This window comes from Trachypithecus francoisi, unplaced genomic scaffold (genome assembly GCF_009764315.1).
Source record: "Trachypithecus francoisi isolate TF-2019V2 unplaced genomic scaffold, Tfra_2.0 Lachesis_group11, whole genome shotgun sequence".
Lineage (NCBI taxonomy): Eukaryota > Metazoa > Chordata > Mammalia > Primates > Cercopithecidae > Trachypithecus > Trachypithecus francoisi.
Window position 1 is genome coordinate 68,992,380 of NW_022681456.1, and position 25,356 is coordinate 69,017,735.

The 25,356-nt window shown below is 37.6% G+C and overlaps 1 protein-coding gene across 1 annotated transcript in view; it reads left to right on the plus strand.

Moving 5' to 3' along the window:
• The window catches only part of WIF1 (WNT inhibitory factor 1), a 72,648-nt gene that overhangs the window by 41,643 nt on the left and 5,649 nt on the right, over positions 1 to 25,356 (plus strand). The window contains exons 3-7 of the mRNA XM_033221384.1: positions 5,296 to 5,404; positions 12,326 to 12,466; positions 13,448 to 13,543; positions 14,495 to 14,590; positions 18,608 to 18,703. Coding sequence (XP_033077275.1) covers positions 5,296 to 5,404; positions 12,326 to 12,466; positions 13,448 to 13,543; positions 14,495 to 14,590; positions 18,608 to 18,703 — 538 coding nt within the window. The remainder of the gene's footprint in view (positions 1 to 5,295; positions 5,405 to 12,325; positions 12,467 to 13,447; positions 13,544 to 14,494; positions 14,591 to 18,607; positions 18,704 to 25,356) is intronic.

The following is a 25,356-nucleotide window of genomic DNA, read 5'->3' on the forward strand; positions in this document are numbered from 1 at the left end:
TTGTATGCTACAATAATAATAGGCTGTTGTGATAATTAAATAAAGTAACTGCAGTATAATAAACATTCAACAAAAATTATTTGAAAATTTTCAAACCTTACGGCTTCTGTGTGTTTTGTGTCTATAAATGCCTGAAGCCTTCTTTAGAACAAAGATGATAACTTTATTGTTTTAATGTTCTTCCATGAACACTTAGGCCAGCATCATGATATATGGGTTAAAAGAGGTTTGAAGACCTTGGTTTTATAAAAGATCTTTGATTCTTAACTCAGAGGCTCCTACAATTATTGTGCTTATTAGATTAAGTACATGCCATAAACATAGAACTTCAAAGGTAGAAGAGAAATATTGGATTCTCTTCGTTCCTCGCAATGGTTAATGCAATTCTCTGCTTCCTTTCTCTATGTCTACCCCAAAAGGAGTGCCAGAGCAAAGGCCTTATGAGTTGTCCCATTTTGCTGTTTAAATGATGTCTTCATCTCATCTGGAAGGAACAATCCTAATATTCAGCCAAGTCAATTGGAAGCAAGTTAAATGACCTCCAGCACTCCTCTCTTGATAATATTTGGGTGTCTTTTATGCTTCTCCATGAAAAGAAAATTTACTGCATGGCAAACCAGGCCAGTGAATTATTCTCCTGAATAGACCCATTCTTTGTTTGAATACAAAGCAACCTTTTCATGTGTTTCCCAGATAATCACTCTGTTTGCCTTTACCTGAGTTTACTCTAGTGTCATTTAATAGAACAAAATGTATTTTTTCCTAATAGAGGTTTTAGACTCTCCGATATACCAATTCTCTATTACTGTTCATGCTCTGAGTTCCTTTTATCTAAATAATATATCTACAATTTGTGGAAATTGTTCCCAAACTTTAAAGCTAGTTCTCTGTTCTCTTTGACATAGAATTTAGATTTTATTTGCTCTCAAGTTTTTCCAATGCAGAGATTTGGGTCTAAGAATATTTATATTATAAATAAAGTAGAAACAGAAAGTCCTGTCTAGAAGTTAGAGTATGGCATAAATATATTGTTCATCAGCCATTTATTGTGGCTTTTAATTTAAGCTCTTAGATTAAATGAAGGATATATTTACTCTGTAGTTCATAATACTATAGTTGTAAAAATATTTTTACAGTATTGATGGTTTTAGATTTCTTTACAATGGCAAAGTAAAACTTTGAAAGAAGTTAGTGTCAATATCAGAGACAAAAGGTTAATTTCTAAATGGTTTTCAAGTTAAAATTTTTCTTTTTTCTTTTCTTTTTTTGATCTTAAAACTTTCCAGTGTAAAGTTAGAATTTTTAAAGAGGCAATGAAAACCACAGACAAAATCTTTTTTTAAGAAATGTACCAAGTATCCAGGAAATTACATGTTTCACAGATTCATGCACCGTTAGTTATCATCTTCAGCAAGAAAGAAAACGATTTACTCTAGTAACGGCCTTTTGCTGATAAGATCCAAGAAAGAAACCAGTTCCTGCCTTATGATAGTCTTATTAGAATAAGACAAACGTTTACTGACTCTCAAAGAAATAAAAGGGACATGTTTGTGTAAAGTTTGTTATTGGTTAGATCAGAGTATTGGGTGTCCAGGGAAATCTATTAAGCCTAGCTGCATCATGTGGAGCAGTTGTGCCACTGCTCATTATCAACTCTCTGATGCTACATGTAACAGATTCCATGCTTCTCAGCCTACCTTCTGTGGCCATACCTGAAGGTTCTGTAAAGTTGTTTCTGGCCTCCGAATGAAATTTTTTCAGTTCCATATTCTTTGAACATCATCAAAGTTTTTTGAAAGAAGGAGACATTCAGAAGCTATTTTATGCGAATTGCTGTTTCCTTGAAGCACACTTTCAAGGAGACGTGCGAGAGATTTAAATAAAATTGTTGTATAAACACAGCCATGTTAAATAGATGTTCAAGAAGAATATTTTATCTATGATCAGAGAATTATGGAAAAAGAATCATCAGCCACAAAGCTGAAAGGAGGGTACATGATTAATGCTGTTTTTTAAAATAAATGCACTTATTTCACTAAAAGATATAAATTCACATATAGAAAATCTGAAAAAGAGAGAAAAGGAAAAAAATCACCATCAATTCTACACAATCATTGTTTTAATCTGGGTGTCTAGTTTCTATTAAAAGTTTATTTTTAGTTAAATTATATTTATTAAATATAAAAATAAAAGTATTATAGTTTTACAAATGTAATTTTAAAATATATCACACATAGGAAGGTATATTTAATTTATAATGTGACAAAGCTCAAAGATATAATTATGGGGTAGTAAATGATAACTTATATGGTATTTGACCTTTTCATTTCAAAGTTTTTGCATTCTATCCATTCAGTTCTTTTCCAACATTATATGTACTGTTAATAAAGTGTTTGGAATGTTTTGGCACATGGTGTGTGTTACACCCATGTTTATTGTGTGATTGTTGTTACTGTACTTAGTAATATAAATAATTCAAATGTTATTCATTATAAGGGCGTCTATCACTAATCCTTTCATAGTGCCAAATAAAATACATTTTAGAACAATGTGTTAAATGATACATATTATCTAGTAAAGTGTAGAGGGAAGTGCAGGTGGTAGAAGTCATTTAAAACACCTGGATTCATGAAAGTTAATCCACTTTTAATAGTCATTGGTTTTTCCTGCAGGGAGAGGCATACTGTTCTCTCTTTCAAAGGAATTCATTCCAAATTGAATCACCTTTCATGACAACACTCCTTTCATCAGACTTCTTATAAACCTCTGCCTTCCCTTAAACAGGGGAAAGATTTCCTGTCTTGTGACCCTTTATTCTGAGGGCCATCCTAGTGAATCAATTTTGTAAATTAATTTACACAATGTTGTTACCCACCTAGGGAATTGTTCACAGTGGTCTTCTGGAACCTTGACCACAACTCGCAGGAGGGGATGCAGTGGGAATTTGGTCCATGAAGGTGCTCCTTTTGGCCTAGTGAAACCAGGAAGTATTTCTCAATTCACTTCAAGTATAGACAAGGTCCTACAGTATCTGAGACTACCCCTTGGCATTATTATCCTCCTTAATGCCTGCTGCATGTGATACTGTGATTTAAAGCAGCAAATTGTTTGAATGTCTACCATGTATCTCTTAATATCTTTCATGTTGTAAAATAAATTTTATATTGCTTGTAGGGTCATATTCTTTTTTAACCTCCTTTGGGTCCATGTTAATGTAATTTCTTTAATTAATGGATAGAATGCAAAAATTAATTAATATATTTAATTAATTACATTAATGTAGTCCTGGGTGTGGAACTGAATGGATAGAATGCAAAAAATTAATTAATTAATTAAATTCATTACATTCAATTAATGTAATTCTGGATGTCTCTACAAGTAACTGCAGAACCACTCAACTTACCTAACTCTCATGTTAGCATTGGTGCTGTTTATTGATTGTTCTTTATTTCTAAGCAAGAACATATTGTTACCATCACAACCCACCCCCCTCTTTTTTTTTGAGACAGAGTCTCACTCTGTCACCCAGGCTGGAGTGCAGTGGCATGTTCTCAGCTCATGACAACCTCCGCCTCCCAGGTTCAAGCTGGAAGCTGATAACTGAGGGAGGAGACTTATGAAAACAATATTGATGATAATAATAACAATTTCTAATGCTTATAAATTTGTGTAATGTTGGCATTATTTCTTCCTTAATGTTTGTGAGAATTTACCAGGGAAGCCATTTGACCCTGGAATTTTTTTTGTTGGAGGGTTTTATAATTTTGAATATAATTTCCTTAACAGACACAAGGCTATTCAAACTTTCTATTTCATGTCAGATGTGTTCATTTGTGTTTCTCAAGGAGTTCATTTTATCAAAGTCATTGAATTTATTGGTGTAACATTGACAGCAATATGTTTTCTTGCTTAAATGTCTATAGCATCTCTAGTGATGCCTCTCTTTCACTTTTTTTTTTTTTTTTCCTGGAGACAGAGTCTTGCTCTGTTGCCCAGGCTAGAGTGCAGTGGTGCTATCTTGGCCCACGGCAGCCTCCACCTCCTGGGTTCAAGCAATTCTCCTGCCTCAGCCTCCCAAGTAGCTGGGACTATAGGTACCCACCATCACACCCAGCTAATTTTTGTATTTTTAGTAGAGATGGGGTTTCACCATGTTGGCCAGGCTGATCTCGAACTCCTGACCTCAAGTGATCCGCCTGTCTCAGCCTCCCAAAGTGCTGAGATTATAGGCGTGAGCCACCACGCCTGGCCTTCACAAACCCTTTTAATAATCCAGTTGGGAATCTATTAAGCATTAAAGCTCTATAGTGAGATTATGCATCATTACTTCCAATATTCACGGCCATTTGAGTAGCAAGAATCATTTTCTCAACTAGACTTAGTGGGCAAATGAACATGTTTACAATGTAAAAGTTTATGGCTTGTTGTCTTATTGTGATGGTGGTTTTTGCATTTTTTGACTTTTCTCTCCATAATAAATTGAGACATTAAATATAAACCTTTCAAAGGGAATGAGAGTAAAAAATAAATGTTAACAGCAAGATTATGAAATTTGGGACTCCATTACAACTCTCCAAATTCTGATCAAAAGACTCACTTTAGAACTTAGAATTAGGAGTATTAAAGAATGACTAAAACAGCTGAGATGGATTTTAGTCAATAACTGGTTTGACATCACTTATTTCCCTAAGAGAATTTGTTTTCTCATTCTTTTATAAAGACAGCAATTAATATCATTTAAGTTAAAAGTTTACTGGGCGGGCATAGTGGCTAACACCTGTAATCCCAGCACTTTGGAAGGCCAAGGCAGGCAGATCACTTGAGGTCAGGAGTTCAAGACAGACCCTGGCAACATGGTGAAACCCGGTCTCTACTAAAAATACAAAAATTAGCCGGGTGTGGTGGCGTATGCCTGTAATCCCAGCTACTCAGGAGGCTGAGGCAGGAGACTCGCTTGAACCTGGGAAGCAGAGGTTGCAGTGAGCTGAGACTGCACCACTGCACTCCAGCCTGGGCAACAGAGCAAGACTCTGTCTCAAAAAACAAACAAACAAACAAAAACCCCCAAAAACAGACTGACTATTGTGACTATTTTTAATGTTTTTAGGGATCACTTCTCTCCAGAGTCTAACACAGAAGGGTGAGTTGTGCCTACCCAGTATCTTGGATGCCATGTGCTCCAGAGTTCCTGTAATGAAAATTATCTCTGCCCCATCAGATGGACAGTGAATTCAGTGGTGCCTTCTCCCTCTCTGTGGTTTCCATGTTACTAACTGTCAGTGCCTTTTTCTGTAGGCAGAATACTTCTATGAATTCCTGTCCTTGCGCTCCCTGGATAAAGGCATCATGGCAGATCCAACCGTCAATGTCCCTCTGCTGGGAACAGTGCCTCACAAGGCATCAGGTGGGTGGTCTTTGCCTGAAGCAAGGTTTATACTTAAAATGTAATGATGATGAGAATATTTAAGATGCAAATGTCCTACATCAGAGAGGTTATGAGATGTTTTCCTAAAGAGATCTGTTGATTTTAGGACAGTTCAGTTGTTATTCTGTGGGCAAAGGATTAAGATGAGAGTGAAGAGATTATCGTTATATAATTTTCTAAAAATTCAGAATAGCCCCAGCCCAGCCCACACTAAGTTCATAAATGATTCAAGACATTTTTAAAGAAAAAAAAAGAAGAAATAAACACATCTAGTGAGATATATTTGGCCAATGTATGGATTAATATGATACAAAAAAATGTGGCAAAGATACAAAGTAAGTGATTGGGGGACAGATGGGGTAAGTCAAGAAAATTCCCCAAAAGTTAGCATTGTATTCAATTAGAATTTGAAGGAGAGAGGAGACATGGAAAAGTGGGAGAAAGGGGTTCAACGTTTCTAGTCTAATGATCCTTCTTTGCTAAGAAAATAATAATATGTGATATTTGTTTCAAACTTTTCAGCTTACAACAGACCCACTCTTGCGTTATCTAATTTGAATACTAGCAGTGAGTCAAATCCAGAATTGCAGCTCCATTTTCTAAATTAAAAAATTAAGACTTAGGAGATTTGACTGACTTGCACAAAGTCAAATATTAGGATAGTAATAAGCGGTAGAGTTGAGACTAGACCCCAGGATTTCTGACTTTTAGAAATATATAGAGATCACAAGTCACTTTGTGTTAACATCCTAATGTATTTCCTTCTAATCTTTTTTCTCTGAATTTTTACATACTTGTGGATACATATTTGGTTTTGCATCATGATTTTTTTTTTTTTTTTTTGCTTTTAACCTTTTAACATAACCTTTTCCTATGTCATTATGGATTTTTTCTAAAGTTGTTTTTAATGATCTTACAATATTCTATTTTATGGATATACCATAATTTGTATACCCATTCCCTTATTACTTGTTAATGACATTGTTTTTAGAGTTTGAATATAGAAATATCACAATTTTTTTAAACTATTTTAAAATAGTTTTTTAAATATTTGGGACTCCATTACAACTCTCCAAATTCTGATCAAAAGACTCACTTTAGAACTTAGAATTAGGAGTATTAAAGAATGACTAAAACATGTAATGGAGGATGGTAACTTCCATGCACATAGGAGCCCTAATTTTTGTTCACTGTGGCTCCACCCCAGGGCCCAGCACAGAGCAGGTATTCAGAAAGTAATTGTTGGATTAATGTGCATACCAAAATCCTGGTGCTTATCTCATTACTTTGTTAAAATTGATTCCTAAAAGTTGAATTATTGTGTCAAAGGATAGGAACTATGAGCTTTTTAAAGATCCTTAAAACAAATTGCCAAAATGCCAAATTACTTTCCATAAAGGTTATCATACCCGTTTTTACCCTGGTTAAGCAATAGGGAGAATGCTTGGCTTACTATAATCTCATCAACATAGGTTATTGATCACATTAACTACTTCAGTGGCTAATAAAGTAAAAAGTCAGGCCAGGTGTGGTGACTCACACCTATAATCCCAACACATTTGGGGGCTGAGGGAGGAGGCTTCTTGTGCCCAGGAGTTCAAGACCAGCCTGGGCAACATAATGAGACTCTGTCTCTACAAAAAATTTAAAAAATTAGCCAGGTATGATGGCACATGCCCATAGTCCCAGACACTCAAGAGGCTGAGGCAGGAGGGTTGTTTGAGCTGGGGAATGAGCTATGATCGTACCACTGCACTCCAGCCTGGGCAACAGAGCAAAAAAAAAAAAAGGATATGCATCCTTTGCATATACAACTCCCTCACCCCACCACCCGCCTACACACAGTCTTTTAGAAGCAGATGTAGGATTTGTTTGTAGAAATGCAGGTGCAAGAAGTTTATGGGAACCTTAGACCATTGCAGGGCAGTTACTCATTAGCCTCATTAGCTCAGTCCCTCCAGTAGGGGAAGTGAAGGTACCTTGCATTATTAAAAAGTAACCAAATCAGTGTGTCTTTGCTCTTAAGCATCCAGGTAGCATTCATTATTCTATAAGGCGATTTTATACCCCCAAGCTGCTAAACTGTTCTTTTATCCCACAGACTCCTATATGCCTAAACATTGCATGAAAAAAGAAAACTCTTGATCTTTAACAGTTATGAAGTGCCTGCCTTCTGGCATCAGAAGAGAACAAAAACAGGAAATACAAACTGCAGGGTGGTTCAGTAAAATTACTGAGTTGTATAACAAAAAACAGTTTCACGAAGCCAAGACTTTGCCTCTTTGAACACTCTGTTTGTCTGACCATGAAACCAACAGAGCAGTGGTGTTTCTCAACTAGGACTTTTAGGAATCCAATGTCTACATTGTGTTAAATAGGTGCCCATGCTGGAGAGACCATCTTCTTATAGGTGACCCCAGTTCTTAGCAGAATGTGAAGCCCAGAGTTTGTGCTAAGTATTTGGTAAGAGAATGAATGGCTGGCAGGGCAGCTTGAAGGACTGATGAATATTTACGTTGTATATTTCTAGTGATGTAGTGGTTCGTGATCATATGGTGTGGAGGATGGGCTCTTGCCTGCCTTTCTCATCTCTTGCCTTGTTGTAAGGACAGGGACTCAACTGACTGGAGGCTGAGGCTATCTGAGCACCATGCCCATCTGTATGTGGGAGCAATATGCAATCAGAACAAATTTGCTGCTTTCTTCTGTGGAAGAGTTAGTTGATGTGTAATCAATGGCATATCAGTCTGTACTTCAATGCTGTGAGTTATATTCAATCTGCTTTAGTTTTTCTGAGTTGTTTTAATTCACCTCGTTTAGATTATACAACCTATTCTGCACTGGAATTCACAACCAGCCTAACTTCATCTAGCGTTTGGGAACAGTGGCTCTTTACTCATATGCCTATTGTTGCAAAAGTACATGACTTTCACATTCCTGTTATTCCTTGGAAGCAAAGAGTCTCTGCTTTTTCTGCCTTTGATGTCTCTTTTTCTCTTTTTCTCTGTTTTTCTGAGTGCTGTTGCTAGTATTTTATTCTCCACATCTCCCACCGTATATGGTGAATTTCTGTTTCTGTGTATTTGTGCAGGTATGTGCATGTGTGGAAGTGCAAGTGTGTGCCTGTGCACACGAGATATGTGGTTGTGTCTACCATAACATATATCACATCCTTTGGTACCTAGTTTGTGACAGACAATATGCTAGATGCTGAGATTACAATAATAAGATACAGTTCTTGCTTCTGAGAATTCTCATCCTTAGCAAAGAATGCAAACCGTAATTAAATCATTACACCACAATGAAATAATATATATAGGTGTTTGTAAAATATATAAATGTAATTATACAGGCAAGGGGTGTTAGGAAAGGCTAAAGAAAGCAAGTACTATTTAATTTGGGCCTTGAAAGTTGAGTGGGAGGATAGTAGGACAGAAAACACAAGAACATTCCAAGCACCTGGGTGTGCAGTCTGGAAATTGTGGACGTGCACCACACATTTGGGGAACTGAGAGAAATAGTTTGGGCAGAGCACAGGGTTGACAAAAGGCAATTACTGGAGATGTAGCTAACTACAGTCAGATTTTGGTTTTTTAAAGCAAAATTCTTTGAAAACTTTAAAAAGGTGTTTAATTATAAATATTATTACCTAAATGGTCTTATAGGTAAAGTTTATATAAACAGAAAGGAAGACAAATGGGTTTGCACAAGAAGAAATAAAATTTTTACTTTGTATTTTAAAATTGAAGAGTGGGCAAGTGTAATAGTATGGTTTATCACATCTTTCTGTAATTTCTTCTTTTACATTAAAAATTAATTGTTGATCTGGCACAAGATATCCTCAGTGAAAAAATAGTAATTCATTGAAATTATAAGCTAGGTACCTCCTAATTTCTAAACTTTATTTCCTAGTTCTTTACAAATCATTCTGCTGTAGGGTTCAGATCATAACTGTGCTTACACGCCTTCTATTTCCAAAGAGGTAGAAATGTGCAGGTAAAACTTATCTACCTGGGCTGATGGGATTTTTAATGTGTTCATTTTTAACTTGAAGCTGAATTTGAGGGCTGGAATTATTATGCACAAATAAAATTAGCAAAAATTGTAAGCCTAGAGTATACTAGGTCTTTAAAAAATATAAGAAGAAAATATTTCATATCAGTTATAACAGTAATTGAATATAACTTTAGTAAAATAATTTTTAGGGATATCATTTGTTTTAGTTTACTAAGAAAATGAAGATACTACATCTTTAGTTATCTGCCAAAATTGCTTGCAGTTTTTCTATTTTAAAACTTTCATTAGCTTTTGCAACCTCGTTTTTGTTCCCTGTTGTAGTGGAAAGCCGTATCTTCTAGCATCACCACAGGCCTGGGAACTCTGTGAACATGTCCTTACTTTAATTGACTTAAAGGTTATGTTAGCAAACCACACACTTTTCTTTCTTTCCTTTTTTTTTTTTTTTTTTTTTTTGATGGAGTCTTGCTCTGTTGCCCAGGCTGGAGTGCAGTGGCTCTATCTTGGCTCACTGCAACCTCTGTCTCCTGGGTTCAAGTGATTCTCATGCCTCAGCCTCCCAATAGCTGGGATTATGGATATATGCCAACGTACTGGCGATTTTTTAATTTTTAGTAAACACAAGTTTCACCATGTTGGCCAGGCTGGTCTCCAACTCCTGATCTCAAGTGATGCACCCCACCTTGGCCTCCCAAAGTGCTGGGATTACAGGGGTGAGCCACTGCACCTGGCCGAAAACCACACACTTTTATATGAGCACTCCAAACCCTCTAGAAGCATCCCCGACAACTGACAATGGGAGCTTGTGAACATGCAGTCATAATTTAACTGGATTTGTAAATGGTCTTTTAGCACATCTGAAGATGTGGAAGAACTAATAATTGTTCTTAACTAAATTTCCTACAAACTTAATAAGACAGTTTTTGATATTTAACATCCAAGGTATGTTTTGAAATTTGATAATGCTGGCAAGCAGAAATGAAAATGAGTTTACTGATAAGCCTCTTCTCTTCCATACCAAGATTCTGGAAGCCAAAATACAACTGAAGGGCCTTTTTAAAAGAATCAGGTGGACTGCAAAGAGAGGCTGAATGTGGTTCAGATAAAAGATACACCTGGAAAAGAATAAAGTTTGGATGATGGCGTGCAGTGAGGAAGATTCTAAAAGTTCTGTCTTTAAGTATCCGTTCAGATTTTTCTCTTTTTATGCCTCAAAGCAATTATTGGCCTACCTGTCCATGTAAAAGAGTCATAAGAAGAGTAAAGTTTATAATTGAACAAAGTATAAGTACAAACAATTTAAGGAACTTACTTGTCAATTCCTTTGCTTCTTTCTGAAGTAGGAATCTCCATTCATAAATATTTTGTAAACTGGCATTTTTATATATGGGATTTCATTAAGCCAAGGTTTTCAATAGGGACAATTTTACTTTAGAACTTTAGACACAAATTTTTTGTTTTTTCTTTTTATTTCTGTTAAAATATCCGTGTTCCTTTTTCATCATAATGATTTGCAATATTAAAATCTCAAGTTTCAGGGGAGCTGGAAATGGAAGTCCATGTAATTTTGAGTACGGCATAGCAATGAACACTGACAATGCCAGAGCTGTAAGAGGAGTTTTGGGTTGCCAAAAGCACACTAAGGAACTGTATGACCAGCTTGTGTGCAATGCTTTACAGAAAAGGGCAGACCAGTTTCCAGCCCATTTATTCCTATAAACCTAGGGAGGAAGTTTATTGACACTCTAAAAGGAAAGGATTTGTCTTAGCTTGATATGGTTTCTGCACAAGCTTGGCAGAAACCATAACCTGCCATGCAGAAATAAAATGAAGCAAAAAATCACATGTATACCCATTAGCAATATTTCTTTATATTCACAAGGAAGAACAAGTCTGGTGGATCTGCTAGATCAGTCTTACCCAGTGGATATGTTATCATAACCTAGTGGATGTTGGAAATATACATAATCAGCTTCTCAGCAAATGATTGTGTCTGATTTGCCCCATTTTTGCCCAGTGACTTGTGGGTATCCCACAATGGGTGTCCTCCTTCCCTCTTTGTACAGCAATGTCTTCAGTTCCCAATCCCTGCTTTGTGACTTCATTGTCAACACTTGCACAAGCCGAGTATAGACTCACAAGGAAGAGAAACTTCTCTTTAGGAACATAAACCATTAGATATAACCCTATTCATGAGATTATTTAATCACATCAAACTCTCTTCTAGATGCCTGAGATATGGACACTTCTTATTAACAAACAGCCTGATAAAATATTAACTTCATTAACTCAGTCCAATGATTGGCCTCTAGTCTGAGTCATAAAATATTTTCAGAGAAGATATTTTGTCACTTTCACATACACATAGTAAACATAAACCAGTGGGGTATTGCTCATCGGGCTTTATTTAAGAGATTATGAAATGCTTATTTCTAGCCCTTTTTGGATTATATGGAGGTTGACAAAGATGCCACAAAGTTTCTTCCCCCAATCAACCACTTTTTATTTATTTTTGTTTGTCTTTTTGTTCTTCCCATGCTACACTGATGTATAATTAGCCGCTTTATGATTCTTTCCATCTTTAATTTCCAGGGAAAATATTTAAGATAGTACAAGTTCAGACTATGAACAGAATATCCCCAATTCCATATTAATGAGGTAAAAATTAATGAGAGTCATTCACTCTTTCTTCACCTCACATGATGCCCAACTTCTGTGGAGCCCAGATGCTCAAAATACAGTTCCTACTCCAGGGGAGACACAAGGAAATCCACAACATGTGAACATTTTTGCTTTGTCCTTTGACTCTCTTCCCAAGATTTCTGTAAAACTAGAATCAACTAGATTAACTGTTTCCCCATACTTTCTCATTTTTTCTTTTAGTTGTTCAAGTTGGTTTCCCATGTCTTGGAAAACAGGATGGGGTGGCAGCATTTGAAGTGAATGTGATTGTTATGAATTCTGAAGGCAACACCATTCTCCAGACACCTCAAAATGCTATCTTCTTTAAAACATGTCAGCAAGGTAAGCACTGATGGTGATTCAAGAGAAGACATGTTGTAAGGGCTTTAGGTGTGACTTGGGCCAAATATTTATATCTATAAACACACACACACACACACACCACACATGGTTTTTTGGATGATGGCTGTATACAGCAACGGAAGGAGGAGTTGATAAGCACAGGATTTAGCAACAATACTAAGGTAGACTTTCTCTAACTTTGACCCCACTTTTAATATTAGGAATAGGAACCTTTTCAAAACACCTTTTCTTCCTCCCTTTCCACTCCTCCAACACAGTTGTTGGGAGTCTCAGTATATCTCACCTGTCATGATGAATTCCCCCCCCCCCTTTCTTGCTCTGTTTGCTCACGGCAAGGTGGCCTGTCAATACCATCACTTCCCACTTGTCAAAGGCAACAGTAATATAACCCCTGAGGAAAGCCTGATGCTGCTCACATCCATGGAGGACAGGGTGCCATCTCATGCCAGTAATCCCTACCAGGTCAAGGCCTCACTCAGTACCGCCCCACCACACCCCAGAAGCCCATTTAAATATAAAGGCCCAGGCTCCTCTGGCATCCCCATACAAGCCTTTCTAGCTCAGAATGTAAGCCCTGGAGCCTTTCAGTGCTCTAAAGATGCGCCTATAAGTCATCTTACCCTCTGAAAGGGGAAAGGCAATACCATTCATTCAATTACAGTGTGAATTTAACAAGGTACAGTAGATCCGTAGAAGGAGATGAAGGCAGAATAAAATTTGCCTTACCTTCTTCCATGAGCCCTCTACTATTGGAAGTAAGAGAGGCAAAATCTTACTCTGCAGCAGCTTTAGTGAAATCCAAGTGATATCGAGGGAATGAGTTGGAAGTACTGGTATTTGATCAGTTATGATTAATTGGTGGGCTAGAACAGAAATGAACACTACTGTCTCATGCTGGCTGTGATTCACCCAACATGATTTCAAGGGTGTCCATATAAGCTTTGTTTCTCTCTGGTGAAGCTGAGTGCCCAGGCGGGTGCCGAAATGGAGGCTTTTGTAATGAAAGACGCATCTGCGAGTGTCCTGATGGGTTCCACGGACCTCACTGTGAGAAAGGTAAGACACAGAGCTGACTTCCCTTGCTCCCTTCCTAATGAATATGGATGTCATGCAGGAGCCCCATGTGGATTTTTAACACCTGAAATTATTTTTCTGGTCACAGGGGCAGAAAACTTTGGCGCAATGCCTCCACTTTTTGTGGCCATTCCTGGCCATCTCCCCCAACTCGTCCCGCTTCACAAATACAGCCACCGTACTTTGGCATAATCTTATGATAATTTTGAGGGTTTTTTTCTCCACTTAAGTTGGATTTAAAAAGCTAGTATCACCACTGATCTGAAATTATTCCAATTAAAAGTAGCTTGATTCACAACGAAGAATATATCTGAGTTATGTTGTTATAAGGCAAAAAAGTGGATGAAAAGAATTTGTGTAGTAAGTACATCAATTTCAGGGAAATTAATTTTTAAAAATATATGAAAAAGATAAGCACGGAAATGAATATTAATCATAAGATGTTTAAATACTAAGAGCTTATCTGACTAGAGTAAGCAAAATATTTTTCATTTTCAAGAAATAAGAATATCCTGTGAGAGATAGTTTAAAAATAATTTTAAAATAAGTAAGAAAGAAGAATATTTTCTTATTTTTCTTCTTTGCATTTATCTTGGAATTAGAAGATTAAGGAAATGGGGCAGACTGAAAATATTTAACAGTTTTAAGAAGACTACATCTTAGTCAAAATGATTCTGGGGAAAATTTATTCAAGTATTCAAATGGAACCAATCCAAAAGTCAGCTCTAAGAAAGTGGCTGAGAAATTGAAAAATAGCCTAATTTATACCACAAAAATAATATTAATATAGCAAACTTGTATCTCTGAAGAGTAATCATTTTAGAGTCAACCACAAAGCTTGAAAATGTAGATCTGTTGTATTATTGACATTTCAAAATGGCCCTGTCTCCAAAATACCATTTGACCTTAATCAGGGTTCTCTCTCCCTATAAGCCCTTTGCACCCCACGGTGTATGAATGGTGGACTTTGTGTGACTCCTGGTTTCTGCATATGCCCACCTGGATTCTATGGAGTGAACTGTGACAAAGGTAACAGTTTCTTTGTAAGAACAAAGTTATTTTTACTTTAAAAATGTTTGATTAGAATGAGTTACTTTATATGTCCTCACTCTTCATAACAGCTCTGTAAATAGAGTGTATGGCTGAGGGTAAAGATGGCTGCTATAGTAACTGAAATCCCAATTTTAGTGTAGTGTAATAGCAAAAGTTTATTTTCATTCACAGAATGCTCCAGTGCATTTTGCCTGGTCAGTGGGCAGGGCAGCTCTTCTTCATGCAGTGACTCAGGAGCCCAGGCACCATCTATCTGTGGTCCTGCCTAGAGCTTTGGAACTCTCTAGATCCAGCCAATAGGCAGAGAAGGATTGAAGTAAGCACTGCTAAAAATAAATTAATTAATTAAAAAATTTAAAGCCCTGGCCCAGAAGTTACTCACAAAACTTCCACACCTATTCCATAGGTAGGAATTAGCCTCATGGCCCTACCTGGATTCAGGCAGAAGAAATGTTGCCCCTGGCTGGACAGCTGTCTCCCACTGACATCTCATATTATGTGAGAGGAGTGCAAATTTTTGTGAACAATTAGCTGGTCTATGCCACATGGAATTTTGGTATGTCCTAAATTGGTTTTGTGGGTGACCTTCTAAGGCTAAAATTAAACAACCTGCTATACATTGCCTAACCTAGAAGTTTACTGACTCCTGATTCAATACTCCGCTCACAAATCACATCCCAGAGAGATCGGGTTCTTCCTTCTCAACATTGTAGCAACACAGCCAGATTTCACTCTTAGTAAGTGTATTCAAACTTGGCCCTAAAATTGCTGAATGATTCATACTCTTTATAAGATACTTGTTTATTTTGCCCAGTTCACATCTTTTAAGTGGAAAAAAATAAAGACTATGCTGTGAAATTTGTATATTTAATGAAGTTATCTTTGTGTTAAAAATGCTAATTGTATGAATAGAGCATTGTTTTTTGTCAATAAACATATAAGTTAAGATGGAATAATAAATTTTATTCTTGAAAAGTGTCTCTTTAGTGATCACTCAGTTAGTACCAAATAAGATTGCCATGAGCAGTTTGTTGTTGTTGTTGTTGTTGTTTTAAAGGAAAGAGCCTTCAGTATGAGTCAGAATAACTTATGGTTGTTTACTCTTTTATGATAATACAGTTATGTGATTTTACTCTGAACATCTTTTGAGATATGTAAAGTATTATCCATCTCATCCTAGATAAGCAAAGTGGGGTTTATGGAACTTGAGTCGGTTGACCCAAATTCATATCCTGCGCTGTACCATGTTGCCACCCAGGCTACCTAATTCAGCCCTCGATTCTTCCGCAAGTGACTCTGAACCTGGGCAGGCAACTTGATCTCTCTGTGGACCATGCTTTTTCTATCTCTAGACTTGGAATTAAGCCACTGACCCTCCTGTCCCTCACCCCTGAGCTATATATAATAACTATATTGAGATAATATGTGAAAGCATTTCTGCCTTTTTTAAAGTGGTCTTTTAAAACTATAGTATTGGATTAAAAAACATTTTTTAATGTGTTTTCATAAAGATTAAGCACTATTTACTCTAATAAGAATTAACAGCCAGTGAGTAAAATTCATTACTGTGTATCTTTTTGTCTAAATTTAGCATTCAGTATCTCTGCTATTTTAAAACTGGGCATTCTAGAGCAGAATTAAACTCTTATGGCCTCAAAACTATTAATAAATAAGACAAATCCTCCAGAGATTTAGTTGAAAAACTCATGTATTCACAAGAGACCTTCTTATGTAGGCGTGGCCATTGTTGGTGTGGTTTGCATAATGGCGTGTCAATTGCAGTGTTTTTCTAGTGCTGTGGTGTCACAAACACCACATGGTCACTGTTAAAGTAATATATCTATCTATATTCCAGTACATATTATATTTTATAGTATTTTATCTTTCAAATGAAAGATTTTCCTACTCATCAGACTCCAGTAACTTCTTTATTCTTTTATAAAGTCTGTTGAAATTCCACTTAGTCTCACTGGAGATCTGGGAATACTAAAAAAATTTTCTTCTACCTCAACAAAAGATGCTTTTATTCTCCAGGAAGTAATGTGTGGAGGCTCTGGAAAAATGATTTAATTACTACTATGGAGCTAGACCTCAGCACTATCTATTTGAACAAATATTAAAGAATAACTTTCATTGGCCCTTGGGACATCACAACCTTTAGGACTTAAGGAGTTTAGCATTGGCCAGTGGGGCCTCAGCCCCAGAGAAACATACTTCATGTCTCTAGCTGCTTGTTTTTCTAATCAAGAATCATTGAACACAGAAATGTAGAGAAACTTGCTCATGACAATACAATAGCATACAAGTACTAAGAGTGTGGCCAAGTTATATAACCAACTTTGCCAAATTCTACCATTGCATTCTACACATCAGTAATTGGGCAGTGCCCATGGGACACAGGCCAAGTGGGCACTGGTCCCAAAGTTTTTCAGGGCACTGATCTCATCATTCCCTTTTATCTCCAAGAGAAACAGAAGTGAGGAGACAGGGCACACTTGCAAAAACAACTGTCCAGCCTTAGCAATACTGCAGCAAAGAGGAGGCCCCAAGAGCTGGTTCTCCTAAATCCTAAATCCCATACCAAAATGCTACAGCTCCCTTCCACGTTAAGAGGCTTGATTTTTTTGTGACCTGTGTGGGCAATGTAGCGAGACTCCATCTGTACAAAAAAATTTCAAAACTTAAGTAGGCATGGTAGTGTACACCTTTACTCCCAGTCATCTGGGAGGCTGAGGCAGGAAGACCCCTTAAGCCCAGAGGTTTAAGGCTGCAGTGAGCTATGATTGTGCCACTGTACTCCAGCCTGGGAGACAGAGCAAGACCCTGTCTCTTTTAAAAAACAAACAAACCAAAAAAAAAAAAAAGAGCTTTGATTTTCCCAAGTGAATACAGCACTGCCTTCAACTGGGAGATCTTTGTGATTTTAAACACAATTTATCATCTAAGAGGCATGATATTCATAGAACATTTTACTTAGTGGACTTTTTTCCACAAAGAAAACATACACTTAGAACTTTTGGATTTCTTTTCTGATTTTCCTACTGGAAGCTTACTTTAGCTTTTGTTCATCTATAGCGAATTTTAGCCAGTTTTATAGGGACAAGAACAAATAGGTCATATAACTGGAATTGCTAAAAATCCAAGCTCTCATTTTAATTTCCTTTATAGAATGAGCCAACTTACCTATTTTTAGATATTTCCTCTCCTCCTCTCCCCATTTCTCCATCCTCCCTCTATTTTAGGTGCTAGTGAGCAGTGAAATTCCAGAAATTGACACTGTGAGAGAAGGTTTAGGATGAATCACAAAGTGTGATTACTACCTGGATAATCTGGTTATTGGGCTCCCACTATGATACAGCCAACTTCATCATCGTCTGGTCCATGCTGTGGCCACACTCCTACCTATGGCATCTCACCCGGGCCCACATTCTTTTTCTGAATATGGTTACTCTTTTCCCCAAAAGTCATAAAAGTGTATTTTTTTTAAACAATCCCATTAAGATAAACCTTTGTTCATCTTGTCCTGAAACAAAGGAGCTTTTTTTCTTTGTCAGGTCCTGATATTTATGACTTCTCTTTTATCTATTCCACAGTAAGTCTTCTCCTTTTTACCCTTCCTTTATCCTCCAATCTGATGTTTACAACAACAACAACAACAAAAAATCCTTAGGTTTATACCATTCTTCTCCTTTTAAGGGCATAGATATGTATAAGAAAATTTAAAAAGCTAATTTTTTACTGTGCCTTTCTTCACTGAGATGGAAACTCCTACGGGTGGGTAGTATATGATGTGTGTGGTCTCCTGTTACGTTCTGGAGTCTGCACATAGGCAAGCAATTGGTTACAATTTTTATATTTGTAAAGCAGCTTATTTCTTTATGTCAGGAAATGGACAGGCAGCAGATGCCTAAAAATAGTACCTCACTTTAAGTGAAATTTGTGTTAGACTTAACCTACTGTCTAATGCAACACCCCTGTTGCTCATTCTAACAGCAAATTGCTCAACCACCTGCTTTAACGGAGGGACCTGTTTCTACCCTGGAAAATGTATTTGCCCTCCAGGACTAGAGGGAGAGCAATGTGAAATAAGTGAGTATTAACTTTCTGCCTTCTTTTGACTTAGGGAGACCTTATAACCCCTTCATTTTATCAAGAAGGAGTCGGAAGCCCAGAGAGAATGAATAGCTTGTCTATGGTCTTAGGCCAGTGGTTTCTTTTTGCTAGATTCAGCTGCCATGCATTTTGGCTGAAGGTGGGGCAGAGTGACACAGCTCACCTCACAGGACTCAGAAGAAATGATCTCTGACTCGGTTATGTCTGGGTTTGGATTATTCAGCATGTTGCATTGTTCTCTGCTAGTCATTTTGTCTCCTCCTCATTATGTGGAACCCATAAGTTCAGACTGGAAATGTAGATCAGAGCTCTGGGACAGCTGGGATCTGTTTACCTACCTACCTGTTTCCCCTGCCGCTCACTGCCAGATGTCCTAGACTGAGCCTAACAACCCATCTAAGAGAAAAAGGTAGACTCAAGAAAAAGGAGGAAAAAAAGGTACATAGCAATAAAAAAAGAATGAAATAATAGCACACACAGCAACATGAATGAACCACACAGATACTAAGTGAAAGTAACCAGACACAAAAAATTACCTCCTGCATGATCCCATCTTTTTGAAGTTCAAGCTAATAGGTGAAACTAATGGATGACGGTGGAAACAAGAATCACAGCAGGAGCAAAAGAAACTTTATGGAATGCTAAGTATGTTGATTGGTGAAGTGTCACACATCTGTTTATGTAAATAAAAATATCTGAACTGTAAACTTAAGATTGGTGCACATTATGCCTTTACTGTATATTTGTCATACTTCAATACACAAAAGTTAAAAACATAAGGGTTGAAATGTGGTAGCTTATCATTGTTTTCGGAATCAATATTCCAGTATTCCAATTGTTTGTCCAGGCTCTGCCACTGACCAGCCATGTAGCTCTCAGCAAGTCATATAGCCTTCTCTTTAACCCAGAAATGAGATAACTGCCTCCTAGATTGCCTTATAATCCAGAAGAACAGATAGCACCAAAGCACATGCTCAAGAAAGAGCAAAAGGAAGGTCAGTCTGTCCACTAAGGGTCCTGTGTCCCTGCCTTTCTTGATGTGTTGGTTGAGGGAAACTTGGTCTGTGTTTCATTTCCAGCTGTATCTGTAAAACATCACTGTTTGGTATAGCCAAACAGTATGTACAGTAGTGTATATAGTAGTGTATTGCAGATTGAAAGTTGAATAAGACTAAGTTGCTGTTTGAACTTTCAACCTCTAATTTATTTGTGGGCTTTTGTACTTTAATGAGTAGTGGATGAAGTAACCATTTTTTATAGGGTTCAGATGAAATGCCTCTAAAGTTTCCATAGAGCATGCAATTAATTGTCTGGGTGTGGTTTCTATTCTTATTAATTACCCTTCCCAGATAAAGATATCTCTGAACTAACTCCCCTCAATTTTCCCCTGTACTTACTTCAGACTCTGCACACTTACTTGGTTCATGGTTATGAATCTTTGTTCATAAACTCATTTTCCTTCATGTAAATATGCCCTTTCATGTCCTTAGGTTTATGAATCTTCTGTTGGCAGAGACAATTGTTCTATATTCTTGGTTTTTTGTTTCGTTTTTTTCTAACTGCATCAAAATATGTGGGTCTTTGAAAGCTCCTGATTCACCCTACTGCAAGTTTTATCCAAAACCTCTGCGGAAGTTTCCTGTTTCTATCATGGCAACCACATTACCAGGAAAATATGGAAATGGGTCTTGAGTTGAAAAGTGCCTCTAAAGGTATAGAAACAAAAAAGTATAGTTGAATTATGTTTTTTTTTTTTTTTTTTTTTTGAGACGGAGTCTCGCTCTGTCGCCCAGGCTGGAGTGCAGTGGCCAGATCTCAGCTCACTGCAAGCTCCGCCTCCCAGGTTTACACCATTCTCCTGCCTCAGCCTCCTGAGTAGCTGGGACTACAGGCGCCTGCCACCTTGCCCAGCTAGCTTTTTGTATTTTTTAGTAGAGACAGGGTTTCACCGTGTTAGCCAGGATGGTCTCCATCTCCTGACCTCGTGATCTGCCCGTCTCGGCCTCCCAAAGTGCTGGGATTACAGGCTTGAGCCACCGCGCCCAGCCCCTGTATTCTTATTTTTAATTAAGATATAAGTCACAATCATATAAAATTCAACATTTTAAAATGTACCATTCAGGTTATTCACAAGATTGTATAGCCATCACCTCTATCAAATTCCAGAACATGTTATCATCCCCAAAAGAAAGTCTGTACCTATTAGCAGTGACTCCCTCTTCCCCTCTCCCACCAGACCCTGGCAACCAATAAGCTACTTTCTGTCTCTAGACTTGCTTATTCTTAATATTTCACATAAATGGAATCATACAAGATGTGGCATTTCTTGTATGGCTTCTTTCACCTGGGTTCATTCTAATGTTTTCAATGCTCACTCATGGTGTAGCATATATCAGTGCATTATTCCTTTTTATTGCCAAATAATATTTCATTTTATGGATTTGCTACATTTTGTTTATTTATCAGTTGTTGGACATTTGGGTTGTTTCAACTTTGGGGCTATTATGAATAATATTGCTATGAAAATCTGTGTGTGAGATGTTTGTGTGGACGTTTCCATTTCTTCGGAATATTTACCTGGGGGTGGAATTGCTGAGTCACATGGTAACTTTTTTGATGAACGACCAGACTATTTTCCAAACATTTCCAAAATGTTGCATCATTTTACATTCCCACCAGCAGTGTATGAGGGTTCCAGTTTCTCCACATCCTCACCAGCACTCATTCATTGCTGGCTATATTTTTTTGTTTGTTTGTTTGTTTTGTTTTTTAATGGAATGTATATTCTGATGTCATCTTTATTTTCATTTCTCCTGACCTCTATCAAAAATGATGCCATCTCACCTGGGTGCAGTGGCTCATGCCTATAATCCCAGCACTTTGAGAGGCTGAGGCAGGCAGATCACCTGAGGTCAGGAGTTAGAGACCAGTCTGGCCAACATGGCAAAAACCCATCTCTACTAAAAACACAGCAATCAGCCAGGTGTGGTGACAGGCGCCTGTAGTCCTAGCTACTCAGGAGGCTGAGGCAAAAGAATTGCTTGAACCGTGGAGGCAGAGGTTGCAGTGAACCAAGGCTGAGCCACTGCACTCTAGCCTAGGAGACAAGAGCAAAACTCCACCTCAAAAAAAAAAAAGAAGAAGAAGAAGCATGATACCATCTCAAACTTCATTCCGAGTTGATTGTGAGATGTGCTTGTAGGTTAACAAAACTATGGTTAGAAGTATCTGGATGGATGATATGTACATTCATCTTGTTATCTAAGACTCATGGATTTCCCAAAAATCTTTAATGAAACTTCAGTTAAAAAGACTACCCAAATTATTTATTATCCTTTTCTAATGCAAAGATTATTAGAAAAGAATTAGAAAAGGATTTTAAAAATAACTGAGTGGGTTCTTCTTATAAAAGTTCTCAATATAAAATGTTCTCTGTTAAAAATTTTTAGAATATTGGAGAAAACAGTTAAAAATCACCTACCATCCTAAAACCTAGAGTTGACAATTGTTGGCACTTAAAAACCCTTTTATCTTTTTTCTTCATTAAACTGTCATGAATTTAAGTTATCCTACAATTGCATAGGTGGAAGAAATCTAATGTCTTTATTTTGTCAATACCTTATTTCATTGTTCTTACAAGGACTCATCCATTGGTTACAGTAAAAATGCCAGCAGCCTAAACAGTCAAATCTGTTTGTCTTCAGGCAGGGCTTAGTCTGTCTCTCTCTCTCTCTCTCTCTCTCTCTCTCTCTCTCTCTCTGTCTCTGTCTCTCTGTCTCTCTCTCTCTCTCTCTCTCTCTCTCTCTCTCTCTCTCTCTCTCTCTCTTTCTCTTTCTCTTTTGAGATGGAGTCTAGCTCTTCATCCAGGCTGGAGTGCAATGGCACCATCTTGGATCTCTGCAACCTCCGCCTTCCAGGTTCAAGCGATTCTCCTGCCACGGCCTCCTGAGTAGCTGGGATTACAGGTGCCTGCCACCACGCCTGACTAATTTTTTTATATTTTTAGCAGAGACAGGATTTCACCATATTGGCCAGGCTGGTCTTGAACTCCTGGCCTCCAGTGATCTGCTCACCTCAGCCTTCCAAAATGCTGGGATTACAGGCGTGAGCCACCATGCCCAGCCAGGGCTTAGTCTCTTAAGTAAAAATGTGCCATCTCTCAGGCTGAATCAATTTGCCACTATTTAATGGGTAGAATTTGGTTGCAAAATATTTTCAGGAAAAAGAAGTTAATATTAAAGATATTTCCAGTATTCTGAATTTTAAAACAATCAGATCTTCATGAATTTTGGCTCTTATAGTCTTTGAACTAGTAATGGCTTTCAAATGTCTAACATCTCCTGCAGTCACGTTTCTGTTGTGTGATAGCCAGGAGAGAATGTCCTCCTTCCTGACTGCGGTGAATCTAAGGGTCCTCACTTCCCTGTTGCCATGAAAACAAAAAATCTCTTGAAGTCAATGAAAGGATTCTCTCCACCAATCATTTTCTGTGTTATCCCAGTTACCAACTTCACCCCTCATAGAGGAGGAGAAAATTCGGGCCCACCAAGTAGTTCACATATGAATACTCTGTGTTTTCTGCCATATAATTATCATCCCATACCTTGCTCACTTGAAAAAACCTGGTGCATTGCAGAGTACTGTGAGATGACCCAGTTTTGTGTATATGTTGGAGTCAGGTATTTCTTTGATGCAAGTGGAAATTTGGAGTTAGATATTCCTTCTTCTGGGTAAGAGTTGAGATCTTAACTAAACAGTAAATGGTATTCTTGTATTCAAACCTGGCCAAAAAAAAAAAAAAAAAGAGGATCCTCTTTTGGTCAATGAAGAGGTGATATTCTGTTATTAAGTTTGTTTTAATACCTGTTTCTGGAACACCTCTATGCAGGAAAACCTCAATGTCTAACAGCATTCCAGGTTTGTGAGAGACCCTAACATCCCAATATTGTTATGTCTATATTGTCTCTACAATGACTAAATACTGCTTTGGTCTACTCATACATGAAGAAAGTCCTTTTAGGTAAATAAAAAGATAAAATGTTTTTAGTAGAATGATTTTCATAAAGAATTTACTTCTTGCTTGTCACAAATAGTACTTGTCAGTAAAATATATAGGGGTTGACTTCCTTCACAGCTTTCTTTGGCAATAAAAAGAAGGGCTTGGAGAGTGAAAGGCAGGTTGGTTTAGTATAAATTTTCATTAGTTCTCCTTATGTACCCAGAAGCCTTTGTAATGAGTGTTCTGCTGAAGTGAATAAAAATAAAAGAAAAAGAACAGCAAAAGCAATCCAAACTCCTCCACTACCAAAATCTATGGGCTACTTGCTGTCTTCAAAACATCTTATGCCAGGCATAGGATGTGGTTTCAGCTCTAGGTAAAAAGTACCTTATCTTCCACTTCTTCAGAAGCTAGGACTTAGGATAGCAAATAATAGATTGCAGAGGGAGAATAAATAGCCTCTGGAGAAAGAAGTGAGAAATTTATTACATGATTTTTACACCTAGGGCCTTACTCCAGCTCTAAAATTCTGTGATTCAAAGATCTGTGAAAAGCATTTGTAATACTCATTGGGCAAAGAGAAAAAAGAAATTACGAAGTATCATTATGGACCTAGGATGTTCCAGGAAAATACACTGCTGTGATATTGGGCACCTTTTGTGTCACATCTCACAGCCTCTTGGCCAGCCTTGCATGCCAGCCATTGCCACTGCACCTCGACTTAGCGGCCCCATACTCCTGCTTTCCACCCACAAACACACTTTTGTGTTGCCTTTCCCTCCTTCCGTTTCACTCCTCCCATTCCCCCATTCCTGTTTCCTACAATCACTTCCCCAAATAAACTAGCTGCATGCAGGTCCTGCTTTCTGGGGAATCCTAGGCAAAGACTGTCATCAGGTACAGGTATAGAGTCACTTTCAAAAAAAGTGACGTTCAAAAATCAAAACTCGGCCATGCATGGTGGCTCATGCCTGTAATCCCATCATTTTGGGAGATTGAGGTAGGAGGATCACTTGAGGTCAGGAGTCCGAGACCAGCTTGGCCAACAAGGTGAAACCCCGTCTCTATTAAAAATACAAAAATTAGCCGGGCATGGTGGCACATGTCTGTGTTCCCAGCAACCCTGGAGGATGAGGCAGGAGAATCACTTGAACCTAGGAGGCAGAGGATGCAGTGAGCCAAGGTCCCACCACTGTACTCCAGCCTGGGCAAAATAGCAAGATTCCATATCAAAAAGAACCAAAAAACAAAAATCAATACCCAGAGAAAAGATTATTTAAAGGGCCCTTTATGTCATAACTTTTAGTAAAGTATATCTTAGCAAGTATTTATGAGTCAGTGAAAAGATTATTCTGTTTATTAAAAAGTAATTGGATTGGGCATGGTGGCTTGTGCTTGTAATCCCAGCACTTTGGGAGGCCAAGGCGGGCAGATCACTTGAGATCAGGAGATGGAGACTAACCTGACCAACAGGATGAAACCCTGTCTTTACTTAAAAAAAAAAAAAAAAAGAGAATATAAATGCAGCGTTTTGGCAACACATTTATAATCCAAAAGCATAAGTTAAAACTATTATCCTATCTGTTCCAAAAACAAAACTCAAACAAAATAAAAGCCAGAGTAGATCTGA